At 38.9% G+C, this 11,879-nt stretch overlaps 1 protein-coding gene across 3 annotated transcripts in view; it reads left to right on the top strand.

The window, feature by feature from the left end:
- Positions 1-1,445: 1,445 nt before the first annotated feature.
- The window catches only part of LOC108228490 (protein NLRC3), a gene marked incomplete at its 3' end in the record, with an annotated part of 18,418 nt that continues 7,984 nt past the window's right edge, over positions 1,446-11,879 (top strand). The window contains 6 exon segments of one of the 3 annotated variants that reach the window (XM_017404046.3): positions 1,446-1,599; positions 1,677-1,780; positions 1,869-1,985; positions 2,092-2,205; positions 2,317-2,433; positions 3,187-3,241. In XM_017404046.3, coding sequence (XP_017259535.2) covers positions 2,123-2,205; positions 2,317-2,433; positions 3,187-3,241 — 255 coding nt within the window. 3 annotated transcript variants of the gene reach the window in all.

Raw genomic sequence — 11,879 nt, 5'->3', positions numbered from 1 at the left:
TTTTTTTTTTTTTTTTTCAGCTTCAAATCTTTTTTTCCACTTATACATCTATTTTTTTACTTTCATATCAGTTTTTTTCAGTTTTAGACTTTTGGTCTGGATTTTGCATAGGGGGTGTGGTTTCAACTGAGAGGGGCGTGGAATCATGGTTGACAGAAGAAGACTCCTGTCAGTCATGTTGCCTTCAGGAAACGTAGGTGCTGTGAGAATTGTGGCTCAACACTTTCTATCCACCATATGTATGTGATTGGCAGTAAACCAACTAATGCCAGAGACTAAGTTCGCCTTAAAAAACTGTTTTGGACAATATGTGGCGCCATTAGCATTATGCAAACAATAAACTGTACAAACTTTAAGAATGGACCTCTCCCACTTCTCCCGCGTATGACCCTGAACGCACCATTGTATTCACTCACGGCCAAGGCAACCCGCTGGAAACAGTGTATATGTAAGGAATGTGAAATATATGAGCCATTTTGAAATTCTGAATAGTTTTAACAACTGCGGTCCGGGTGACAAGCTGGGGTAGAGCCAAACCTTCCAGCCAAGTCATGTTATGTAGTAATGTCGACCATAACTCGACCGTGGCTGCAGCTGCACAGAGCCTCGGGGAGACCAAGAACCTGATGGTCACTCTGTCAAAGTTCCAACGTTCCTCTGAGGAGAGAGGACAACCTTCCAGAAGGACAACCATCTCTGCTGCAATCCTCCTATCAGGTCTGTATGATAGAGTAGCCAGACAAAAGCCCCTCCTTAATAAAAGGTGCATGGCAGCCTGTCTAGTGTTTGCCAAAAGGCACCTGAAGGACTCTCAGACCATGCGAAACAATATTCTCTCATCTGATGAGACAAAGACTGAGGAAACCTGTTTGGAGGAAACCAGGCATCGCTCATCACCAGGCCAGTACCATCACGACAGTGAAGCATAGTGGTGGAAGCATCATGCTATGGGGATGTTTTTCAGCAGCAGGAACTAGCAGACCAGTCAGGATAGTTGGAAAGATGAATGCAGGAACGTAGAGACATCATTGATGATAACCTGCTCCAAAAGCGCTCTTGACCTCAGACTGGGGTGACGGCTCATTTTTCAGCAATCTGAATCTGAAAGCCAGTAGATTAAGTACATGAAGCAGACTTATTTCTGCCCTAGTGAAAATTTATTGGAGCTGCTTGCTGTTCCGATCACTGCCTACAGGCACAAATATGATAAATCTACTGACTAATGCAGTCAGTGGTCTTTAACTGCAGACAAGTAAAAAAACTGAGAATGTCTTACCAGCAAACATTTTAAATTCCAATTAAACGATACAAAACAAAACAATACACAGCAAGCTAAGTAATAAGTAATTTACATTATTTGTTAGGAGGAACTACTTTTTCAGGCGAATGTTTTTTTTTTTTTTTTGCTGCTACTGTTGTTTTTTTTTTAATGCAGCTGCCTGCCCTTGTGGACCTGCCACACCTGGCAACCAGGAAGACTTTCTGGTTTGACAAGACTTCAGTGGCTGATGTAACAAGTCAGATGTACAATCTTCCCTAGGAGGATTACACTTTTTTACATTGTTTTAAATTTTTTTTAATTGGATTACACATTGGCAGGTAGGACTCATTGTACATATTGCTCTTCTTTTTAAAATATCTTTACTTTACAAACCAGTTTGTGTTATCTTTCTAAGGTTGTACACTCAAAAATGACTTCCAATGAGGAAACAGATGAAGGCGATTTTACCTCTAAAACTGCTCTATTTGCACCAAATGACTAGTGAAGCGCAACTGATAGGTAGGAATAAACATTGTGCTGTTACTGACTGTTCTTCAGCTCATAGATCTGCTCTCTTGTCATCTATTTTGTATGTTTTGTATTGAAGAAAAATGTTCAGGAATAGATCAGTTTCCAATGTGCCAAGCTGTGTGTCTATGAGGTCTGACAAGTCCAAATATGAACCAAATAGATTCGAGGATTAAGACCGTGGTGTTTATAAAATGTAAGACTTTGACATGTATTGAAAAATTTGGTAAATTATAGATAACAATGTTAAATTCAATTGATAACCTGAAATGTGACTTTTAAATGTTTATCTTGGGTTAAAGCCATTCGATAGACAAGAGACCACATTCATTTATGGGCCAGATGTCTACGTGGACTAAGAGGTCTAAGGAGGAACCTGATGGGTCCAGTAATGGAGGCTCCTCTGATCAACAAATGTAAGAATCTGAACCAGATTCTCACTGATAAGCACAGAGATTGTATCTCAGTCATAAAATGTCTTTACTTTCAGCTCATAGCCTGACATTTGTTTAATGTTTGTGTTGAAGCCAAGATAGGCTGTTCTGTTCAGACCCATCTGGGCCCAGCTGTGTGTCTCTGAAGAGTGACCAGTCAAAAATGGAACCAATTGAATTCCAAGGTGGAGGCCACTCTGATCATAACATGTGAGAATTTAAATCAATTATTTATCATTTTAGCTGTATTTTGACCAATAGACAAAGTTTAGTTAAACTGTTAAAAACCCTTGAATTCATTTCATAACCTGAAATGTGACTATTGAAGGTTTATTTTGTTTTGAAGCCATTTGACAGTCAAGAGACCACATACATTTAACAAATATCTATGTGGACTGAGAAGTCTAAAGACGAACGTATCAACTTCCAACATGGAGAAACCTCTGATTAGAAAGAAATAAAAGTAGAGGTTTCTCATATGACTGTACAAAAAAAAAGAAACATTTAGACATTTTCTCAAGAATTGAAAATACACAAGTTTATTTCATAGGATTTTTTTTTAAATCTTCACGTTGAAGCCAAAGCTGGTTATTTATAGTTATTCATTACTGGAAACAGCATTCAGCTCACTTAACTGGAAGCAGCGTGAAAAACCTGATGGACAACCTTTTACCGAAGGTGTGTATTTTTAGACACACTGAAACAAGAGGATAGCAGTGTTTTTAAAAAGTTTAGTGATAGGATAATTCCAGTCATTTTGTGCTGACCAGCATTAGGTGGGAGACTGCGGGTGGGTCAGTGGGTGGGGGTGGGTATGTTGTGTAATGCTTAATGAGACAAAAGTTATAAATTACATATAAACAATTTAAGGCCTGAAAGGATTATTGTCTTCAGCTATGTGATTTTAACAATTAAAAATATTATATTATTACATAATATTATTATTATTTTATTTTTTTTCAGTTTCAGTCACACCTCTTCTTGTGTTTACCAGACAGACCTGGATTCTATTTTCAAGGTAAAATTACATTTTTTCTTATATTTTCTAAACATTTTATCTTATGTCTTCCTCTTTTCAGTTTAGTTTTATTTTTTCATTTCATACCAGATTAAGGAGGCAACTCTCCTAGGTTTAGAGAGCAACAACACAGAAATGATTACATTAAATTAGGAATTTTTACTTTTAATGTGAGCATAATTTTATAGGTATTAGAAGCAATATTTTCTGTGATTCATATGATGACAAAACAAACTGTGTTAAGAAATAGTTTCCTTCTGATGATGAAAGTCCAGAATTTTCATACCACTTTGCTCACATTGTTGGAGGTTTATTTTTGCACTCCAGCAGTCCAGTTTGAACATGTAGACGTTATTATATGAGCCACTTTGAATATGCAATGAAGCTGTTAACCCTGTTTCAGATAACTTTATGATTAATATGTACTTTTCCCACGTTGTATTCCTACCACGTATCCCTACTTTGTATCCCCACTTCGTACAAAGCTGGTGCCATTTCGTACTCATACCCTTACTCATACTATTATTTACCCATATATTTCTGTCCTTATCTACAGTTAAGTAAAGGTTAGGATTTGAGCCAAGAGTGACAAGTTAACAACATACCCTCAAACAACATTTTTTTTAAACATTATTTTTATTTGAATTTCAGAGAAACCATTTGCACATTCGTTGTTTTTAATAACAGTAGAAATACAAGTCACACTTATTTAGTTCAAGTTTGTATGGATTCCAATGACACATACATATTCGTATATGAATAAACATATGATCCGAACATTTAGGTCAGAACAAATGACCGAATAGTTAAACCAGCATACCACAAAATGAAAAGAAAAATCAAGAACTAGAACTGCAAGCAGTTATCAATGGGTTCCTAACCTCCATGCTCCGCCTCTCTCCACTTGGCTCCGGCGTGGCTTTGCAGCGTCTTTCAGCCGGAGGACTGAGTCTGTGAGGTACAATGGTATAATTTCTGAAGAAATCTCAGGAAGAAAAAGCTAACTGCCATTTTATACACAGACCCAAAGAAATAAATTAATCTAAAATATATTATTCATTCACAAAATACCAAAATATGAAAATGAAAAGAAACCCTTTATTCGGCCTTAGGCACCAGTGTTCTAAAATGTAACTATTCTGAAATTACACTCAATAAACTTTTTGGGGGGAACTTTTTTTTTGTTTATGCATAATTCATAAACCGGAATTTTTTTTGAAAATCCGTTCACATCGTTTGGTTAGCCGACTGCCCAGTCATACCACGTGAAATTTTGCTTCAATTGGCTTTGAGCCTCGGGAGGAGTTAACAAAAGTAGGTTCCACATATTTTGCAAGTTTTCTATTAATTAGCATATTTTAATTTTATTTTTCAAAACTCAAGTAATAAAGCATGGTTTACAGAAAACACCAGAATAGAGATACTGTGCATACATGTAGTAGTTGTGAAAGGATTTGCAAAAAGGCATTTCTTGTTGGAACAGCGCCACCTAGAGGTCAAATTTTGAAACTTTTGTCCTCAAACATAGAGAGCACAATTCTATAATTGATCGTCCATTTCCGCCAAGTTAAAATTCGATTTGGCCGAGTTCAAAGCTCAAATGTGAGATAGCATATAAGCCACACCCACTTCATTATAATATTCAAGATATCGTATTAAGATGCGGTCTTGGTCATCTGTACCAAGTTTGGTGTCAATACATCAAGCGGTTATTCAGATATAAACTTTTTGAAATTATAGCGCCCCCTCTAAGTGTAACTGCATAAAATTTTATACAAAGTGGCAACATCTCATCCACTATTGGGATCTAAATGCATTTTCTATAATCTTAAAGTATGGCGGAGACATTCATAGTTAACCGTTGTGCTAGCTAGTGCTGAAGTGTTTGGTATTGCGTCACTCGCACAAAATTAAAAACTTTTAAAACTTTTGAATCATCGCTTTAGCAGATTGTTTTATAGATGTTATGCACCAAGTTTCACGTTGATCCAGCGTATAAAGTGGAGTAGTATTTGAAAGTAGGTTTTGCCTTTATCGCGCTATAGCAAAAAATCTAGTTAGACAGAAGTGGGCGTGGCCAATGTAAAAGTGATGCAGAATCATCCAAACTTTAAGGTTCCATCAAGATTTTGAGTGTAGGACTTGCAGTTTAGGAGTTATTAGCAAAAAGCGCCCACTAGGTATGGAACAATATGATTTTTTTTGTCTGAGTAGCGGTAGGGCTTTTCTATCAGACTGTCTAGTTTGGCTTTTCCCCAGCAGTATCTGTTTTTTCTGGCCAACACGTTTTACCGGAGAAGAATTTGTACGGATGAAAAATCCGTACAAAAACAATAGAGTTCCCTGCTCTGCTGAGAGCAGGTGAATGGCCATGCCTTGCATTGGCCATCTACTCGCTTCTGCGGGCTTGGAACCCTAAAAAAGGCTCTCAGACAGGTGCATGTGGGGGTCAGTTACAGCAGAACTGGCTCCAGAAGAATTTAGCTGGGGGGCTGAGAAATATTTTAGGGGGGGCCTGGTAAATAGTCATTTTATTTTATATAAATATGTAAATAAACGTTGACATAACCTCAAAGGCAAGTTGAATTAAACAAGCTTTCTGGGTATGTGACATGCTTCTTCTGTGCTCGCCGAACACATTTTTCAAAGTGGAAAAAGAATTTTCACACATGGCTGTAGAGGCTCCAAAGGTTAAGGTAGTTTTAAATGCTGTGAGCACACTAGGCATTTCCTCCAGGGTGCTGTGGAAGTGATAAAGAACTGTTTTAATTGTCCATTTCCCTTCATCTGGTGGTGTACAGTTCTCTGTGTGTTTCAGAATGTGTTGACGGGCAACAGCAAACTCAGCTTCATTTATTGGGGTTCCTGTTAGAAGAAGCAGGGGTTTAATTTTTTCAGGGTCCAGGAAGGAGGTACTTTCTGGATGAACATAAGCAAGTTTCCATCAATGTGCTGTTTCGCTCTCCAAAACAGTGTGCAATTTCCCCTGCAACAGCATCAGTGCAGCTGTAAAACAGCATTTGTTGTTCTTTAATCTCTTGACCTTCCTGTGTTCTTGCTCCTGAAGTCTGCTCCACAATCATTCAGGTTTCTGCTAACACAACACTTTCTCTTTCTCTGATGACTGACATTGTCAGCAGCTTCTGCTCCACCACTCTTACTCCACAACTTCATGAATACGTCTTCTGTGTGCAGGGCCAAAATACACTCTGTGGCACTATTCACAAGCTGAACAGCTGTTTGGAGACTCATTAGTTCTGACTGTAGCATCCTGTTAGGTGGCTCAAGAATTGCCAGAATCTTCTGCACTATTAGAGCATGAAATTTAAAGCCTGATTTGGACACAGCACTACGCAACCCTTCTGCCTCCATCCTTGTGTCTGCTGGAAATGATGCTGCTTTTTCAACATGATCCAACACTTCATCAATCTCCTGAAAGGATTTCAGAATAACCTCCACTGTCGCCAAGTGTCCTGTCCAGCGCTGTTCAAGTAAACGCTTTAGTGTGTTTCCCTGATATATAGCTGCAACAGTTGGCTTTCGTGTGAACTTGGACAGGGCATTGCAGACACTGAATAGATCTTACATAGCCGCCTCAGCAGACATGGCATGAACTATAACTAAGTGAAGCTGGTGATTAAAGCAGTGAACATATGGGATTTCTCTGCCAAGTTCCTCTTGCAGGAGTGCTTGAACCCCACCCACTTTTCCTGACATAAGAGAGGCTCCATCATAAACCTGGCTGGTTATTTCGTCTGTTGTCACGCCAGCATTACTTATTTCTGAGATAAGTGTCTGTGTGAGAGTTTTCGCATCACCTGCTTCTGCTGTAGCAATTATCAGTAGTCTCTCTTTTATAGCATAACTGTCTTCAACAAAGCGCAGTACAGTAGAAAGATTTTCACACCCTGTTGGATCTCTGGTTCCATCCATTTTAACTGTCTAAAATGAGCGGCCTATTTAGGCAATAATCTAAATTTTGTACTGATGGATTGAGTGTGAGCTTTTGTGCAAGTTAAATTCCACTTCTCAGGGGTAATTTCCACTCTTAATTCCTCACTGCATGCAAGAGCCAAAATGAATGTTTTATTTTGTTTATCTGTTATGGTGGCACAGATGTTCAAGTTTTTCTACACCCCAGGTGATTGCTTAGGGGCGTGGTCGCATGTTATTTATTGGATACGGGCATACTCAGGAAGTAGTTGGGGTGAGGGTTTTTTTTTTTTGCAAACTTTTCTGTTGACCGTCAGTCTTAGGCACTGTCATTTCATTCTTAAGCCATAATAGGCATTCTAAATCATTAATTTGAATGTCATTTTGCATATTTTTTTAGTCCTGATCATATATTTATTGTTTTGATTAAGCCACAGTTTATTGTTATGACTTTTGAAAATAAATATGAAAACACAGGTGGGGCTCATCATGGCATATTGGAGACGCGTCACAGTACCAAAAACCTACTCAGCCAGCAGCGGCTAAGCCGATGGATCGAAGTAGCTACACTGCATGTTCAAATTATATCACTGTTTTCTGATGAAGTTGACTTTAATAGATTATAAAGTTTTGATATTACTTATTTGCTTGAGTTATTTTTAACCATAGGTTTTTCCAGTTGTGATTCTGAGGGTATGATTATGAGTCATCAGGTGGATGTAGGGGCATATTTTGGAATAAATACACTATTTTAGGCAAGCTGCTCATTTTGATTACATTAATTCTACCAATAAGGGATAAAGGCAGAGGCATCCATCTATTAATTAGCTGTCTTATTTCTCTCATTAAGGGTATAAAATTGATTTCTACTACTGAATCAAGTTTAGGTCCAATTTATATTCCCAAATAAGTCAACTGATCTACTACTTCAAATGGGAGTTCTTTTGGTAACAAGCATTCTCCTTTTTCTTTATTACTTAATAAAATTGAAGATTTTGAGTTATTTTTTGTGTATCCTGAGACCTTACTAAACTGATTAATTAGATCCAGCAGAGCTGGGATGGATTTTTTAAGGTTCGAAATGTACAAGATAACATCATCTGCATACAAAGCAAGTTTTTGCTTCATCTGTCCAGTTTTAATTACCATAATTCCTTTGTGTGTTCTCATGGCTATGGCAAGTGGTTCCATTGTCAAATAATAGCGACGTCAGTGGGCATCCCTGACCACAGCCTCTTTTTATTATAAGTGGGCTTGATATATTTTGGTTTGTTATGATTTCAGTACTGGGGTTGTGATATAGTAGTTGAATCCAATGTATAAATCCTTTTTAAAACCAAAATTTCCCAAGACATTAAAGAGATATGGCCTTTCTACTTTATCAAAAGCCTTCTCAGCGTCTAAAGATAAGAAGGCTCCATCTGGGATTTCTGTTGGACTCTGAATGATGTTGAGAGTCCAGCAGACATTATGGAATCTCTGACCACCTAAGATAAAAACCATTTTGGTCTCTGTGTATTATGCTGGGCATCAATTCTTGTTACCTGTTAGTGAGAACTTTACACAGGATTTTAAGATCAGTGTTTAGGAGACTTACTGGTCTCATGCTTCCACATCTGTCTCTTGATTTTCATGGCTTTGGGAGTAATGGTATTAGTGCTCCTGTCACAGATTTGGGTAAACTTCCTGTTTAGAATGCCTCCACAAAGACATCTAACAGTGGTTTGAGTAGCTTAGCTATAAGTATTTTATATGCCAATTGGGCAGCCATCTGGTCCCGGCGCTTTACCTGCCTTTATGCCGTCCACTGTTGCATTTAACTCTCCTTCTGTCAGGTCTGCCTCTAACTGTTCGCTAAATTCCTGGGAAATGATTGGAATAGTTAATTCTTCTAAGAATGTTTTCTGAGCTTGGGGATCAAATTTAATTTGAGATTTATACAGGTTTGTGCAATATACTTCAAAATATTTTGCTGGGGTCTGTTATGATTTCACTGTTGTCATTAACAATGCAAGTTATGCTCAGTCTTGTTTCCAACTGTTTAATCTGCCAGGCCAGAAGCCTGCCAGATTTCCCTCCCTGTTCATAAAATGTTTGGTTGAGTTTGAGCATACTAGAGGCCGCTTTGCCTGCCATTAACTTATTACATTCAGCTCTTAACAGTAGTAGCTCCTGTTCTACTTCAAGGACATTATTGTTAAAGAACTGTTTTTGTAAAGTTTGTATTTTAGATTCTAATTTTTGTCTTTTCAGTCTTATTTCTTTGGATTTGGTTGAGGTATAACTAATGATGTGTCCATTTGCTTCAGACCTTATTGCTGCAGATATCTGTGTTGTGTTCTCATTAAAGTAGTGGTCTATTTCTTTCCCCACAAATTTGATAAATCTTTTATCTAGTAGCCATTTTTGGTTTGAAGTCCATCTAGTAATTTCTCCAACCAGGTTTTGATCTGTATATAAAAGACAGCATGGTCCGTGGTCAGATATCAGCATACTGTCATAATATCAATCTTATATTTTTGAAGTAAGTGATGCTGAAATTAAGAAGTAGTCAATACGTGAGTATGTCTGAAATGTTTATGAGTGATATGAGTAAGCAATATCATTCGGGTTCATAAATCTCCAAATGTCCAAAATATTTAATTCTTTAATAAAATAGTGAATAGTCTGTCGACTTTAGTTGTGGGTTTTGTTAATCCCTGTAGATGTCCCATAACAGGTCTAATGTACAGTTCCAGTCTCCTGCAATAATATATTCTCCTGAGAGAGAGGCTATCATAATAAACAGGTTAGTAAAAAAGTTTGGTTTGTCTATATTGGGGGCCATATATATTTACCAAATTGAGACGTTTTGAGAATAGTCAACCCTGAACAACTAAATATCTACCAAATTTGTCTTTAATTATATTGAAGACTTGGAATGGTACTGACCTGTCGATCAGAATCATCACACCCCTAGGATAAGAAGTAAAATGCAAATGCATAAATGTTTGCCATCTTCTGGCAATTTTAACATTGTCCCTAGCAAAAAACAATATTTGAGTTGGAGTCTTTTAATTTATTCATGGTTTGTTTAATTTTTTTGGCTTTTGCAAACCTTTACAGTTCCATGTTGTGAATTTAGGTTCTATATTTTGCACCGTTTAAAATGAAAAGACTGACCCTTTTACATAAACTGTTGTTACATCTAACAAACTGTCTGAGAGCATTAACACATTTAAACACAAAAAGGAACTCTGAAAACAATAATGAATGTTTATAAACCAACATCCCTTTCCCAACTTAATAGGGAAAGGGAAAGGGACTTTCCCCCTCCCCCCCCTATTTCTTTGCTTCCCGCTACTGCTCAGGATATATCCCTGGATTGGTCCCCTGGGCCTTTGAGGCTGTAATACAGAGAAATGAAGATACGTTGCTTCCCCTGCCCTTTGCTGCTTAAGAGTATAGACGTATTTAACGCTATACATTGGCTGTGCAAACATATTATATAAAGGAAACATTCAGCAATAACTAGCTTTTAATTACCCACCTACGTGTATTGGTTACCCTTTTATCTTGTTTGTAAATGCTTACATATCCGTGGGGTTGTTGAAAGTATGGGTTTGGTCTCTGTGAGTTATGAGTTTAGCGGGATGTATAATGCCGTGTTTGAGACCCATCTTTTGGAGCTGCTGTTGTACTGCATTATATCCTCTCTGCTGCTCGTTGACTTCAGTGGTAAGATCATTTCAACCTGGAGAGACTCACACGGAGAGATAAAGACTGTTAAAGATAAAGAGTGTTTTATTGGTTAGAGGTCTTTGGCGCTTGGGCCCCGGCAGAAGACGAGTTTGCAGAGAACGGCTGTGAGCTTGAATGATCGATGCAGGGTGAGAGATTAGGGTAGTCTTACCCCGGGACCCGGACCTGGTGGTGGCGTGGAGGACAAGAAAGGGGAGTCCTGAGGAGCTTGAGAAAGCGAGGGTGGAGATGGGGGAGGTGGCGGGACGAAACTTGCTGGCGAGCAGGAGGAGCCGTGGATGGGGAGCCTTATATCCCGAATCTGGATGTTAATTGGCAGCTGCGAGCGAAGGTCTGCAATGAGTGATGCTGGACAGCTGGGTGAGTCTGCCAAGTTGAAATTACGGCGAGCCTTCACTATAGAATTGCACCTGAAAGTTCTTGTAGAGGATGCCCTTCCTCGTCTGTGCTGCTTTTATAACCTCCGTCTTCTACTTGTAATTCAGGAACTTCATAATTAAAGCTCTCGACTGGGCTCCGTCTCCTCGTTTCGGTCCGACCCGATGTGCTCTCTCCATCACTATAGGGCTTAGGAGGGGGGGCGCCTCTAACACTTCTGGTATCTACTGTTCTAAAAAAGAGCAGGGGTCCAGTCCCTCAGCACCCTTGGGCAGTCCCACCAGCCTCAAATTATTTAACCGGGATCTCGTCTCCATGTTTATCACTTTATCTTCCAAGATCTTATTCTTTCCTTTCAAACTTTGTACTAATTCTCGAAACTCAGACTCAATGTCCCCCGCCTCCCCCGGAACATGTTCGAAGTTCTCCCGGAAGTGGGAGTTAAAGCTCCGCCTAACAGGAGACTCTGCCAGACGTTCCCAACAGACCCTCACAATATGTTTGGGCCTGCCAGGTCTGACCGGCATCCTCCCCCACCAACGGAGCCAACTCACCACCAGGTAGTGGTCAGTTGACAGCTCCGCCC

Source organism: Kryptolebias marmoratus, linkage group LG15 (genome assembly GCF_001649575.2).
Source record: "Kryptolebias marmoratus isolate JLee-2015 linkage group LG15, ASM164957v2, whole genome shotgun sequence".
Taxonomy (NCBI): domain Eukaryota; kingdom Metazoa; phylum Chordata; class Actinopteri; order Cyprinodontiformes; family Rivulidae; genus Kryptolebias; species Kryptolebias marmoratus.
Note: the sequence above shows the minus strand (reverse complement) of the source record. Positions and strands in the feature narration are given on the sequence as shown.